This window comes from Oryctolagus cuniculus, chromosome 10, assembly GCF_051225735.1.
Source record: "Oryctolagus cuniculus isolate XC-2025 breed Fujian yellow rabbit chromosome 10, ASM5122573v1, whole genome shotgun sequence".
NCBI lineage: Eukaryota > Metazoa > Chordata > Mammalia > Lagomorpha > Leporidae > Oryctolagus > Oryctolagus cuniculus.
This window is the reverse complement of record NC_142876.1, coordinates 108,653,604-108,668,734: the sequence shown is the minus strand read 5'-3', so window position 1 is coordinate 108,668,734 and position 15,131 is coordinate 108,653,604. Positions and strand designations below refer to the sequence as shown.

Sequence of the window (15,131 nt, the reverse complement as noted above, 5' to 3'; positions counted from 1 at the left end):
CCCCACCACCGTGGAAAAGATGTGGCACCACAGGGCCCATGGAGGTAGTGAGGGCTCCTCAGCGGTTCTCTGCCCTCAGAGAAACACTACCTGTTACTGTCTTACCTTAGTCCCCAGAAATATATTTTGTGGAAGCCAAGTCTCAGGAGATGTTCTAGGGTCAGTTCAAGCTGGGCCAAGTGCATATTCTTTCTCTATTAGCACATTTTGCACACTGAGGATTCCTGCAGTAAAGTCAGCTCCATTATGCTCTTTCTACTAGGGAGTTTGACCTCCAAGTCTTTCCTTAATAAAAACACCTCATCTCTTGAACCACTCTGAGAAAAGCTTGGTGGGGTTGAAGCCAGTGACAGGCACTTGCAAAGGACTCACAGTTCCCACCAAAAGTGGGCCTCAACTAACCAGGCAAATCTGGCTGATTTGTTTTATAAATGGGTTATTTTTGATAAAGCGAGAAACGCATTGTCATCATAGAGTGTGTTAAGTTCTGTTACTTAAGCTAGCAACAGAGCAAATATCATATCCATCTATCACCATGATAATTCTAGTACCTTTAATGTTAAAAAATGGAACATAAAATGCCAAAGTATTCCAACGAAGACTGAACATCTGTCTTAATCCATTTTGTATCGCTGTAACAAAATACCGAAGGTTGGGTACTTTAGAAAGAGAAGTTTCTTTGGCTCAAGATGTATGGCAGCTGGAAGATCCAGACAGCATGGTGCCCGTGTTCTGGTGAGACCTCCCTGTCTGGATCGCAGCACAGCAGAGAAGCAGAAAGGGAGCTGGCTGCATGCAGAGAGGACCTGTACGTGAGCAGGAGCGGAGCGGAGCGGAGCAGGGGGCCAGGCTCAGTCTTTTCTAAGAACTCGCTCTAGTGGGATCTAATCCACTCCTGTGAGTCCCAAGACCAGCACTGATCCACTCATGAGAGTGGAACCCCAAGACCTAATTATGTTCCACTGGACCCCACCTCTCAGAGATTCCACCAGCTCAACACCACACTGAAGACCATGCTGGCCGGACATGAACCTGTATCCAAACCACAGCTGTGTCATAGCCTCAGAGGACAGGGAGGATGAAGCCAAGGGCCTGCTCTCAGCCCTGTTGAGCTCACTTCCAGCTTCCACCACTTCCCAGCTGCCCGATCTGGGAAAGTCACCAATGCTTCCTAGGACATAAAAGGCTGTCACCCTTCACATAGTCGTTAGCGTGACACCGACACTCTGGTTTCCATGAGCATCCGACACATCAAAACATTAGCTCAGTCCTGGGCTCAGTAAATCCATGATGCCATCAGCACCACCCTCCTCCTCTGGTCCTTAGGCACCATCACTTTGGCCCTAAGCCCCTGTTCAGCTGGTGTCAGTGCCGAGCCTCTGATTCTCGCCTTCCCCCTGGTGCCAGGAAAGCAGACTTTGGAGAACTCGAAGTGAAAGACGAACAGTTTGGCCTTCCCGAGGGCTTGGAGCGATGTCATACTGCTTTGTCTCGGCAGAAAAAGCAGAAACATTAGCAGAGGACCAGGCTGAAGATACAAGCAGCAGTTACGTCGACACGGAACCAGGGTTCATGAGACCACGTTTTGATGGTTCTGGTAGACTGAAGGTTCAAAGAGCTGAGTCAAGTGCATTTAACCATTGCCACCACACTTGACTTAGTCATTTAAGTCCCGTATTAATTCCAAAGTTTGTTATGCTGTATGAACCCTGAGTTTATATAAACTATATAAGCTGAGTTCATATTCCAAACTGTGTTATTAAAATAAATTGACCTTTTGTTTTAAGTATATAGGGAAAAGTGTAAGCAAAGCGTAATAAACTGCAAACTGTCCTGGCTTTCTCCTTTTGCTGTCCCTCTCCCCCCTTCCCTTTTACCCGCACTTTCTTCCCCTCAGTGTTTCTTCTGCTCTGAAGGGACATTTATCAACTTCAAAATTTTCCTTTTTATTTATTATTTTATTTACTTTTCCCCCAAAGAAACCTTTTATTTAAGGAATACAGACTGCCTGCATTTTGTAAGTACAACTTTAGGAATATTGTGATTCTTCCCACCATACCCGCCCTCCCCCACCCCTCCTCCTCCCATTCCCAGTCCCATTCTCCACTAAGATCTATTTTTGATTTACTTGATACACAGAAGACCAACTCTATACTAAGTAGAGTTCAACAATGTTATTTCAAAACAAAAATGTTCCTCAAAAATCGAGACAAGGGCTGTTCAAAGTCATTGCATCTCAGCTTCAAAATTTTTAAGAGATAACTTTTTTTTTCAGGAATTTCTCCATTCAAATACCTTTGAGATAGTCATTGTATTTTTCTTATGAGAAACCATAAGTAACCATTTCTTCTTTTGAAAACAAAGAGTAAATTGGGAAGGTTTTTTAGGAACAGGTCTCTCACAGTCAGCATATGACAAAGAAATGTAAAACAAAAGCCAGCTGAAACATTGCCCCCAGGTCACTGCTGGAAGCTTGCACAACTCAGCTAATCACGCCTGGTGCTGGTGCACAAATATGCTTTCATCAAACCTGCCCCTGCCTTTGCCCCACTTAAAAATGTTTTATTAAACTGGCGGTTTTTAATGCGGAAGAGTGGATCATGCCAAGGAATTGATAAGTAGGAGCATCTCCGGGTTCTCAGTGCAGAAAGTGCCCACAACCTGTGTGCAGAAACTCCTGGCTTGTCCCCAGTTCTGCTATCTGTGTATATACATATATCAGAACATTTATGTTTATTTATCACAAAGATGGAGAGCAATAGATCGCGTGGCCACCCTCTGGTTCATTCCCAAATGCCCACATTGTCTGCAGCCAGGCCAAGGCTGAAGCTGGAGTCTGGAACTCAATCCAGATCTCTCTGCTCATGTGGTAGGTGGTCTTATCACAGTGTTGAACAGGCTGAGGAAACATCTGTCCCATTCACTCTGGCCAGCATCCCTCAGTCTGAATTATCCTCCTGATTTTACTTTCTGTTTGCTCACTTTTAAGAGAACCTCCTTATAAACTTATTAAGTCAAAACACTTGTTTTCCCTTATCTCACATGAATTGTCTTACCTGTTTTGCTAAGTTCCAGTATCTCTCAAAAAAAAAAAATTGTCCTAATTGACAGGTAAATTTGACAGGCTTCTCTCAACTGAAACTCTGAAAAAAAAAATTGAGTCAACGCTACATAGAGACACACATCTTCCATTTGCTGGTTTACTCTCCAGATGCAACAATGGCCAGCACCAGGCTAGCCCAAAGCCTGGCGCCATGAGCTTCTTCCAGGTTTCCCATGTGGATAGCAGGAGCCCAACTATTTGGGCCATCCTCTGTTGCTTTTCCCAGGCCATTAGCAGGGAGCTGGATTGGAAGTGGAACAGTTGGGACACAAACCAGTACTCACGTGCGATGCTGGCATAGCAGGCGGTGGCTTTACCTGCTATGCCACAGTGCCGGCTCCAACATCATACTCTGTTGTAAGAAATAATGTATTTTCCTAATGCAAATTTCCTGTTCATTTTAATTCATTTAACCTATCTCAAGCACACAAGGAAGTAATTAACTTGTTCAAAAGTTTTAATTATTCTAAGTTAATCTCACCTCTTTGATGTTTTCTGAGCTTTTCTCAATTCCTGAATGCCATCCAAAAGTTTTGCTAGGGTAAAAAACCCATTGTGAGTTTTTGTCTTTGTTTTTTCTTTAGTTCTTACACACCACAGGTCAATGCACAGCCAGTACTGTGTTTTGTACTGTTTTATCCAAAGTGGTTTATTAAAATTGCTTTCTATTGCAGGAAAGTTGAGTGTGGCTGACAGATGGGTGGCAAGACCTCATGCTGCTATTTAAGTGAGAAGAATGTTTCTAAGTGGGGGTTCCCATCTCCCCCCCGAGATTCAGCCCAGTTCTCTTATTCTCCCGAATCACTGGGCTCTCTCCGAAGGGCCCCCAGAGCTCAGCCTCAGGGCTGTGTTCTCTCTGCAGGTCTACCTGGCAGCAGGCACTGTGTACGGGCTGGAGGGCCAGCTGAGTGAGCTGGAAGACGCCGCGCGTAGCATCCACAGTGGCACTGATGAGACGCAACTGGCGGAGCTGGAGGACCAGGTGGCCACAGCTGCAGCCCAGGTGCACCATGCTGAGCTCCAGGTGAGAACTCTGCTCTAACCCTGCAGGGGACCTGCAGCGCAACAGAGGGAGCCTCCTCCTCCACAAGAATCATTTCAAACTCACTGTCATCTCCAGTGAGGTTGCCTGAGTATGGTCCTTCTAGGTGGAAGACTCCACTAAATCACAGTTTGAAAGTATAGTCTTTGCCGGCGCCGCGGCTCACTAGGCTAATCCTCCGCCTTGTGGTGCCGGCACACCGGGTTCTAGTCCCGGTCGGGGCGCCGGATTCTGTCCCGGTTGCCCCTCTTCCAGGCCAGCCCTCTGCTGTGGCCAGGGAGTGCAGTGGAGGATGGCCCAGGTGCTTGGGCCCTGCACCCCAGGGGAGACCAGGAAAAGCACCTGGCTCCTGGCTCCTGCCATCGGATCAGCGCGGTGCACTGGCCGCGGCGGCCATTGGAGGGTGAACCAACGGCAAAGGAAGACCTTTCTCTCTGTCTCTCTCACTGTCCACTCTGCCTGTCAAAAAAAAAGTATAGTCTTCCCTCCCTAATTAGAGCCTCGACAGTGTGTTGGACTGCCCTTGAAAACCTTACACTGGCTTAATGCTCTCCGTGTAGGTTCTGGTATACCTCAAGACCACCCTTCCCTGATCCTTTGCATGCTAATTACCTGTTAGACTAAAATTATCATAAGGGCTAAAAGCTATGCAGCTTAACACAGTGACTCCAGTGACTAAAACAGCACCTGACACAGATTTGGCATGCAAAAAAATGGGAGGAATAAAGGATTTCAGGTGGAAGCACAGATTTCTCAGACCAATATTTCACATGAGGGGCAGGCAAGATTTTTTTTTTTTTAAGAAAAACATTTATTTATTTATTTGGAAGAGTTATACAGAGAGAGGAGGAGAGGCAGGCAGAGAGAGAAGTCTTCCATCTGATGGTTCATATCCCAATTGGCCACAACGGCTGGAGCTGCGCTGATCTGAAGCCAGGAGCCAGGAGCTTCTTCCAGGTTTCTCACATGGGTGCAGGGGTCCAAGGACTTGGGCCATCTTCTACTGCTTTCCCAGGCCATAGCAGAGAGCTGCACTGGACGAACCAGTGCCCATATGGGATGCAGGCAGCAGCTTTACCCACTACATCACAGTGCTGGCCCAAGGCAGAATTTTGATACGGCTATTTCAGAATTGATCTCCACGGTCTGTATAACTTGGTGAAAATGCCTGTGAGGTTGTCATGGATGTCCACCTGGCCTTTGATTGTATGGTCAGAATAATAACTAATTTGCAAAGTGGGCCTGCAGACTTACTCTCAGAAATCCTGGACCATTTCTTTCAAAGGGCCCCTGTGCTACTCAGGTCTGAGAAACACCCATCTTTACAGAATCAGTTCAGTATAGACCCCTGGTTAACTGATTTAGGTACAGACCCTGAATCTCAGTACTGCATCCCAGGGAAAACTGTGGCCACTAGAAATCACCTCTTAGGTGATCATTATGTTTAGACAATGATTTTTATTTTAAATTATAAAAAAAAAATCCCAGCAACCATTAGTATCACTAACTCCTCTTGAGAATGAGCAAGTGCCTCTTTTCTACTCTAGTGGGGTTAAGGGTGACACAACCATTCCCAGTTCCCAGACAGATGGTCCCATGGACTGTTTATTCCCAGCAAAGGGGGATGTACAGCAACTTTCTGAAAAACAAATACTTTGTATAAATGTCACCCAAGATATGAGGAACTTATTGTCGAAGTTATCACATAAAGAAGAATGCAATCATTTGTTTTCTGGTACATTGTGTGGCAAAAGAATTCTGAAATGATTGGGCAGAGTGTAATATTTTTATGGGTATCTGAGATTTAATTGTGTAACTACTTCTGCTAAGTTTTTAGTCCCAAATTCCATTTTCCATGTATTTAAATGAGCCTATTGATTTTCCAGTTTAAATATTATGGTGATGTTATAGTAGTCCTCCATGTTCAGCAAACCTTACTTTGTGCCAGGAATTGTGCTCAACGCTTGAGCCCATTCTTGTATCTATAGTGGTAGCAACTGTAGGTGGTGACTAGTTGGTCTTTCCCTTTATATTTCTGGGGAACCCGAGGCTCCAGCCTCACACAGCTAGAAAGTGGTGGAGTCAAGACTGCATTGCAAGTCCTACCTCACGTCCTGTGTCACTAATGGTGTCATGCTGCATGGGTCCCTGAGATGTGTGTTGGCATGCGTGCACAGGAGGTTGTTGGCTCTGCCTTCAGCATTGCAGATCGCCCAGTGCTGGTACCTCTGGGAGTGTGGGACTCTCCTCACGCTGCCCGTTGCTGCCAGAGAACAAAGCCACCAGCTCCCTGTGGCCTGTCTCCAGCCCCCACGGGTCTCAGAGAGGGGGTTTTTGCAGACTGGTAACAGAGTCCCCCTGAGGACAGAAACGCTAGACTGTGTTCTCAGATTAGATGATGTTCTAAGGATTCTACCGACTTGGAGTTTTCCTTTGGGACCTAAGAGCACTCCTGGGGACTATGCTTAGGGTGCTGTGATGTGCAAGGTTCTCTGTGAGCACTCCTGGGGGAGGTCTCCTAACTCTTGGTACCAGGAAAAGCTGTCCTTCTGCGTGGTGGAGGTGGAGTCCTACACTCAGCTGTTAGTGGTGGCTCCTGGGAAACAGAGCAGAACTGGTCATGCCCTTCCATCAAGTGTACGCGTCATTATTGGGCACACAGTGCTAGGAAGGAAGTAGGACATAACTGCACATAAAGACAACACCATATAGCAAAATCACCTCTTCCTAGTTGTCTTCTTTCATTGAACATTGTGCTAGGGAACTACAGCTTGGACCATTAACTCCTCCTCGTTCCAGAAGCTGAGAGTCAGCCGATCAGGAGGTCGGCAGCTAGCTTCCCCGCTGACCTTGTCTCTAGTCTTCCCCAGTGCCAATGACTGATCAAAGCTGAGCCTGCACACTTCCTCAGATGCTTGTGCAATTTACTGGTCTATAAACCAAAGGAATTCACCCCTTACTGTGAACTTGGAGAAGTCAGAAGGGCGGCAGGGCAGCTCACGGGCTCCTGCAGGGCAGCTCAAGTTGTTTCCTTTCCCCAGCTGCCAAGGGCTGGACTTCACTGCCCTCCTTCCTCCTCCTCCTCGTCTGACCAGGGCTGGGCAGGGGAAGAGTCTCCCCGTATCACTTATCGTTCAGCCCTTCTCTGTGCACTTCCTAAAGCACCTACCCCAGTCAATTTTGTCCAGAGATGTCTGCAGTAAATGACAACAGAATAAGGATCTGTCTTCTGAATGGAGTCTCAGGGATGGGGCACACGCATGGGGGCTGCAGGCCTGGCTTCGGGTTACCTCCTTGATTTCCCAGCAGCCCTCAGGCTGTGCCCTGTCAGCAGGAAGACTGACGCATGCCCCAACTCTGCCTGCCTCTTCCTGTCTCGGCCAGTGTACCCCTCTGTGAGACTCTGACGGTGTAGCAAGCGCATGGACACTGGCATTACTATTAAGCTCATGCCCACGGTCATGTCCTTTGCTGAGAGCAGGGACCTTGTTTTCTTCACCACAGGAGACAGGGGAGGACCAGGCTTCTCTCCAGGCACTGAGTGGGCTCTTGCTATCTGTCTGGGAGGAAATCTGAGCTCTTTCTGATCTTCCCACATGGCAAATGAGGAAACGATGCCCAAGAAGAGGCCACTCAACCTCCTAACAGGAGAGATGTGCTTGAACCGGGGCCGTAGTTTCAGATGGAGCCATGGACGGCCTATAAATAGCACTTGCCCTTCAAAACTCAGTTCAGTGCTGCCTCCTGTGGCAGCCTTCCCAGACCACTGTCTCTGACCCGCATGCTAAGGTAGGTGACCCTGCTCCCCACAGTGCTCTGGACTTGCATCTGTCCTGAGCCATACTTTTTGAAGGGGGTGTGGACAGGCTAGTCTAGGGCTACCGGATAAAAATTTAAACTTTAAAAGAAAGGTCTGTAAGGAATCGGTTCCCTACAGCACAAAGGAGAGAAGTGGTTGACAGACACTGAATAAACGAATGAGCATCCATCAAGAAGACTGGTACTTTATAAATCCGTGACAGTTTTAACAAGACTCTCACCTTCTGTGTTTTCTCCCTGCGGATCCCGTGTTGCTGCTGCGTGAAGATTTCGGACATCGAGAGCCGGATTTCAGCCCTGACCATTGCAGGCTTGAACATCGCGCCCTGTGTGCGCCTCACAAGAAGACGGGAACAGAGGCAAAGGAGCCAGGTGTGTCTGTCCTTCACTCTCTCTGTTGGAACGCTGCAAGCCTGAAAAATTTAGAAGATAAAAATGTCTTTGGTTTTGCAAAGGTGTACTGATCTCTGTGCTCTGCATGTAGGTTCACACCATAGACACATCAAGGCAGCAAAGGAGGAAGTTGCCTGCCCCGCCAGTGAAAGGTACGCTGTCATTAAAACCACAAGGCTACCAGAGAACGAATTCGAAGCATGTCCTCGGAGTCGCTCAGAGACCTGAGCTTGAGAACCGGATGTCATGGGGAGTTCTCATCCCCAATGGCGCTTGTGTGTCTGGACCTGGATCCCCACTGCAACAAACCCTGGGAAAGGATGGGAGTACAAGAAGTGCGTTTCGGAAGCAATTCCGAGAGACACTCGTAGGGGAGGAGAGAAATGATTCAAGACAGGAAATTAAGCCGAGACAGAGTAGTTTAATTTCTCTAGGCAAATGAAGCTAAATTGTGCTGGGGGCCCCTGGAAGCCAGTGTGAACTGCACTTCTCAGTTGCCTGCCTGGAGGGAAGGCAGATGCAGTATTCGCCCCTCAGCTCCTTCACTGGCTTAGCATACTTCTGGCCTGCTCCACGCATGAGGCAAGACAGTGCGGCAGTGCTTATAGTAAGAGGCTTTGGATGGGCTGGAATGGTGACCATCAAACACCAGAACGCATTTGCCACGGTGCCCAGCCCAGTAGGATGCCAGCAATGCTAGGCCTCTACCCTAATCCAGTGGACCTTTTCAACCATTTCCCTGGATGTAAGAACCACATAAATGGTGATGCCACACTAGAAATTGAGATTTACAAATTTGAAGACTATCACAGGTCCACCATCCTGTATCTGAAACCCTTGGGTGCACATGTATTTCATAATTTCTTGACTTTAATATGGTACATGTAATGTCCACTTCTTAATGTCGCCCCCAGCCCCTGATTTCTGGGAAGCACCTAATAATCAAATACAAGTATCCTTGCAGCAACACACGGATGTGGTCACTCTCAGACCCTAAATAGCCACACGTCAGTTCACATCAGGTTTTGCTATGAGATGGTTTTATCTCCAAAGTTACACAACTTAGCAGGTTCTAGAGCATTTTCTATTTCAGGATTGCACCCAGGAACTTACGGAGTGTACTGGAGTATCTCCAAGCCACCTTTCCCCAAAGAGCCACCAATGATGCCTTGACTTACTTGATACAAAACAAAACAGGATGCACAATCAAACTCCTGACCCGTCTAGAACAGAGAGCTGGGCCCTCTGACCACCTGGCCTTTCTTCCTTAACAATGGATCCAGTTCCTGGGTAACACTTATTTCCATTTGTCTCCTTTTAGCGGAAAACATTGAGGCATCTTCCATGAGCACCACTAAAACATTTAACCGCAATTTCATTCTCCAAGGCTCCTCCACAGATAGGACTAAGGAACGGAGAAGCACCTCTGCAGAGCTGATGGTAAGTGGCGTCCCTGTCTCGGTGCCCGTCGCCGACGGTACCTCCCTTCTGTAGCGTCTCCCTCCCAGAGCCTCGCGGAGCTTCCTCCCCACCTGGGCTCACCGTCTGCTAGATAAGGGGGTGGGGGTTTCCCAGACAGGTACACGGCTCCTTGCACAAATCAGACCTGAGAGAAGATTGAGAACTGTTTCTGTTTTCAACCTGCGTTCACCCTTTCCTAGATTTCTGGTTCACCATTAATGCTGTTCCTGACGCCCCTGCATGTAAAGCAAGGAGCGGTAAATAGTCTGTCTTGCTGTCACCTCTTGAGTTCATGCAGATGGCACGTTGCTTGCTGAAAAACCAGCATCTGTGGCAGAATTTCGGCAAATGCTGGAGGTGCTTACACAGGAAATGACAGGCCATGCAGAGCACAGAGCCTGCGTGGGCTGACAGGACTGAAGCACAGGCACATTTAGTCTGTTGCCTTGCCCGGCCACCCATCTCTCCCTCCCTGTTCTTCCCCCTCACTGTCTGTCGCACAAGCACACAGGCACCAGGCGATGGCAAAATGGTGGGCACATCCCGCTCCCTTGGGCGGCGTCGCACAACGACACTGCTCCCTACCTTTGCTTCGCTGGTCAGCCGTTGTCCGACGCTGCCCAAGGGAGCAGGATGTGCCCGCCATTCTGCCCTGGGCATCTTCTCCTGGCCTTTCCTCCAGAGACCTGCAAGAGAAGTTAGCCCAAAGAGCAGATGGCAAGGAGTCAGGGAAGGAATCGGGTCTAAGTTAGATAGTTTACTTTTAACTACCAGCCGGCGTTGTGGCAGTGCGGGCACCCCGGGTTCTAGTCCCGGTTGGGGCGCCGGATTCTGTCCCGGTTGCCCCTCTTCCAGTCCAGCTCTCTGCTATGGCCCGGGAGTGCAGTGGAGGATGGCCCAAGTGCTTGGGCCCTGCACCCGCATGGGAGACCGGGAGAGGCTCCTGGCTTCGGATCGGCGCGATGCGCTGGCCACAGCATGGTGGCCGCGGCGGCTATTGTGGGGTGAACCAATGGAAAAGGAAGACCTTTCTCTCTGTCTCTCTCACTGTCCACTCTGCCTGTCAAAAAAAAAAAAACAAAACAAAACAAAAAAAAAAAAACAAAAAAAAAAAAAACTACCTTTCACAGAACATAGACTGGTGCTGGCAAGGGGTGGAACAGGAAGGAGCTGCTTGATGGCAAAGGGCAATGGCTGCACAGCCTGTAAATGTCCTAAATGGCATCCAGTTGTTCACTTTTAGGTGGCGGGTGTGGTAGCATGTAGAGTTTGACTCAGTAAGTTTTTACATAAAATAAAGACAAATTACCGTAAAGTAACAAAGAGAGGTGAAAAGTGAAAGGATGGGTGACACTATTAAAGGCAGAAATATTATATTCAAACAAAGTGGATTTCAAGACAAGAACCATGCAGAGGCGAGGAAGGGAGCTCTGATTCTGGTGACGTGGGGAAGTGCTGGGCCCCGATTTGTCACGTAGAGCGCCACACTTGACTGCATGAGGGCTGGGGACACTCACACTCCCTCAGCAGCCCGAGAACACCAGAAATAAATCCAATTAGAGAACTGAATCGTGTCATTATTAAGCCTTAATGAAGACGTGTATCTAACTTGATACTTGACAGATTTGCTTTCTTTCAAGCATCAATGGCCCATTTATAAAAATTGATTTTATACCAGCCTACAGAGAAAAACTCAATACATGCCAAAATGCAGAGTGTGTGAGGCTGTTGCTGTGACCACAGTGCCACACGGTCCCTTTTGCCAAGTAGTGATGCCACTGTACCTGATGTCTCACCTCAGGAGCCCACTCTGGAGTCTGCTGTGATGTACTAAGCCCACGGAACCCCACTGCCAGTGACCCACTGCCTCTGGCCGTACACGACAGTGCCTTGACCCAACAGCCATCGAATACTGTATGGATTTCCACCTTTGGGAGGGCCTGGGGAGGTCACGGGGCTGTCCTGATACCTCGCCCAGAAAGCAGTTCTGGACCCCAGCATCGCGCGGTCAGGCCTACTCTCTGCCTTCAGCTCCCAAGGGAATCCAGGACCGAAAATCAAGACGCTGGCTTCCAGCAGCCAAGCTCCACATTCAAAGGACGCGTCACTTCCCTGTCCGCTTTGCTAGTGCTATTGTCTTTAAGATCTTTTGTTTTGATCCCTCTGTTAACTAGCATTCCATGTCAACCATTTATCCAAAGGAAAACGGTTGGGGGGTGGTGGAGAGGGACCGGCACAGGGAAGGGAGGTAGGCATTCTGTACTTCCTAACCTCGCACAAGCATCTCTGTCTTACACATGCTAAGGGGAAAAGTAAAACTGCCCCTGTGCAGTAATATCAGTCCTCCACCACCACGGATGCGGTCTCCCTTCAGGCAGCTCATTCCCACAAAGCTCTTGGCATCTAACAGAGAGCTCTGACTCAGCCATCCCACGCCCAGCCCTACCTGAACCGACGTCGCATTAGGGAGTTAGGGCCCTGCCGCAGACTTACTGTCTCCCCACTGTGAAGGAAAGGCCGCCACCAGCTCACCTGGAGGGTGCTGCCCAGAATCAACATGGCGTGGTCTAGCAAGGACCACACCTCAAAGAGGTCTGGGCAAATGCTTAACTGCAGAATACTAACACCCGATGAAAGATGTCCCCCATCAATAGTCAGCAAGATAGCAGAATGACGTTAGAAGACAGCCTTAGAAAATGGATAAGTATGAAAAAATGAAGGATAAACTGGACTTAAGGGACTCAGAGCTGATACGTGTGTGGTCTGTCTGGCCCTGTCTCAAAGGCATCACTGTTTCGAGCGTGTTTATAAAAACCAACTTTGTTTTCTCCTGGTATATTCTAAATCAGAGGATGAAGCAAGGTAGGATAGGAAGCAAGGCAACAGCGTGACTGATGGCTTTAAGGAGATCATGTTTTGCCCCTTTGAATCCCAGTAAAAGCATATCCACTCAGTAACCCCATTTTTCAGATTTGATAACTGTGACAGCCAGAGAGATTAACTTACCAAAACCATACATTTCAGCTTGTTATCACTGGATACCTCATAAAAGCCTAGCCCTGTGTTCTTTTGCTGCTGTGTACATTTCCAAACCTGATTTGCAGCCAACTGTATATCCTGATCATCTCAGATTGGGGGGGGGGGTCCATATATCTTCCAGGAACACCCTTGCTGATGCTGTGTATGTGTTACCCAACAGAAATGACAACTCTGAAATAAGGACAACTTTCTTTTTGTTCTGTCAGTGTGATTCAAAGCAAAACAAAAAAATTTTAAAAACACAACGAAAAAGATCTGACTTCCAAATAGAATGTTTCCTTTAAGAGGCATGAAAAGCAACTATTGTTGTGTTACAGTGTTAAAAATATTCAGTTTTGACAAAAAAATGTGTACTGTGTAAGCCTTGCAAAAAAAAAAAAAAAGCCTGCTCTATGGCATTTGAATTTTTATAAAGATTTCCTTGTGCCAAATAAGTGCAAAGATTTAATTTACTATTAGAAACCATAAACATATGTTATAGTTCCAGAAAAATTATTTTGTCATCAAGTGATTTTGATCTCTAGTGTCAATATTTATATTTAGATTAATTTTTATAAATGAAAATATTTTAATGGTTTAAGAAAATGAATAGGATAATAACTTTGATGACTTCTGAAAGTTACGCTTGCCTTCATGTTATATGCACATTACCAAGAATTCCTGTCAAGAAAAATGATAAAGAAAGAAAAGTCATTTATGAAAGTAAAGTTTGTGAGTGTGCGTTTTTTGTTGTTAAAGGAAACTAGGAGTAAGTGGGGGAGAGGGAACAAAGTCATATGGCCAGAAATTGGAGGGACCAAGAATCAAAGTCACTGTTGACCCCTCCCTCCTTCCGGTTCCACCTCCATTGCAGGTTCTCTTGTACACAGCATTTCCCTTCAACAACCCCCACCTGAATGGTCAGGTAAGAACCAGCAGTTCTCAAAAGGAGTACACTGTGCACTGTCACCCTTGGGGGGATGTTTAAAAATGTGTGGAAGGGGGAGCAGGCATTGTGGTATAACAGGTTCTTTAAAGATTTATTTATCATTTATTGGAAAGGCAGAGTTAGAGGGAGAGGTATCTTCCATCAGCTGGTTCACTCCCCAGATGGCTACTAGGACTGGGGCTAGGGCTGTGCCAGGCCAAAGCCAGGAGCCTCTTCTGGGTCTCCCAGAATGCAGGGGCCCACTGCTTTCCCAGGCACGTTAGCAGAAATCTTGATCAGAAGTGGAGCAGCCAGGTATCAAAGGTGGCAGCTTAATCCACTATGCCACAATGCCAGCCCCATAACAGGTTAACCTGCCACTTAGGATATCTGCATCCCATATCATTGTGCTGGGATGGAGTCACATATCTGCTCCCAAGCTAGCTTCCTGCTAATGCAAGCCCTGGGAGGCAGCAGGTGATGGCTAAAGTAGTTAAGTCTCTGCCACCCACAAAGGAGACCCAGATGGAATTCCCGACTCCTGACTTCAGCTTCTTGGCCATTTTGAGGGATGAACCAGTAGATCTCTATCCACATCTACCATCTCTGGTTGTTCTGTCTTTCAAATTAAAAAGGTAAACGTACTGAGACTTTATTACAACAACATGGAGGCAGCCAGTGCGCAGTTTAATGACGTTACTAAAGATCCTACAATCTTACAATCCTACAAGGCAACGTGGCATAGTGTGTAAAGCCTCTGCCTGCAACACTGGCATCCCCGATGGGCACTGGATGTCCCAGCTGCTCCACTTCTGATCCAGCTCCCTGCTAATAGCCTGAGAAAAGCAGCAGAAGATGGCACAAGAGCTTGGGCCCCTGCCACCCATATGGGAGACCTGGAAGAAGCTCCTGGCTCCTGCCTTTGGCTTGGCCCACGGCTGGCCAGTGCAGCCATCTGGGGAGTGAACCAGCAGATGGAAGATTTCTCTGTCTCTCCCTCTCTCTCTCTAATTGTGCCTTTCAAATAAATAAATCTTTTTTTTAAAAAAAATCCTATATTATACAGGAAAACCCCCACTATAAATAATTATCCAACCCAAAATATCAATAATGCTGAGGTTGAGAATCCCGAGGAATGTGCTAGAGGTAAATGTAAGTGTCAACAGAGAAGCCCCTACCAACCTCTGGGGATGGGGTAGTTGAGACAGGAGCAAGGCAGTGACTCTTCCGGTCTTTTGCAGGCTCAGTGGAAGTTGTCCCCTGAGGCCGAAGTATCCAGAACACTCATGCCAAACACTGACCTTTGCCACTCCCAAATAAAGCTAAGAACCCTCCACTAACCTGAATCTCAGTGCATCTCATTTGCA

The 15,131-nt window shown here is 47.5% G+C and overlaps 1 protein-coding gene and 1 long non-coding RNA gene across 12 annotated transcripts in view; one reads left to right on the top strand and one right to left on the bottom strand.

Moving 5' to 3' along the window:
* MYRIP (myosin VIIA and Rab interacting protein) overlaps positions 1-13,564 on the top strand; it is a 557,931-nt gene extending 544,367 nt beyond the window's left edge. For all 7 annotated transcript variants that reach the window (XM_089306531.1, XM_089306527.1, XM_008260267.5 and 4 more), the window contains 5 exons: positions 3,966-4,127; positions 8,232-8,336; positions 8,449-8,509; positions 9,679-9,797; positions 11,620-13,564. In XM_089306531.1, the coding sequence (XP_089162657.1) occupies positions 3,966-4,127; positions 8,232-8,336; positions 8,449-8,509; positions 9,679-9,797; positions 11,620-11,652 (480 nt within the window). In that variant the 3' untranslated portion in view covers positions 11,653-13,564. The remainder of the gene's footprint in view (positions 1-3,965; positions 4,128-8,231; positions 8,337-8,448; positions 8,510-9,678; positions 9,798-11,619) is intronic.
* Positions 1-15,131, bottom strand: part of LOC138844123 (uncharacterized) — a 168,772-nt gene that overhangs the window by 29,868 nt on the left and 123,773 nt on the right. For 2 of the 5 annotated variants that reach the window (XR_016214961.1, XR_016214970.1), the window contains 2 exons: positions 10,404-10,504; positions 8,186-8,377 (listed from right to left, as the gene is read on the bottom strand). This is a non-coding gene — a long non-coding RNA (uncharacterized LOC138844123). Of the gene's footprint in view, positions 1-4,140; positions 5,240-8,185; positions 8,378-10,403; positions 10,505-15,131 lie in introns of those variants that run through there. The other 3 variants (XR_016214962.1, XR_016214964.1, XR_016214969.1) reach the window with 3 other exon arrangements.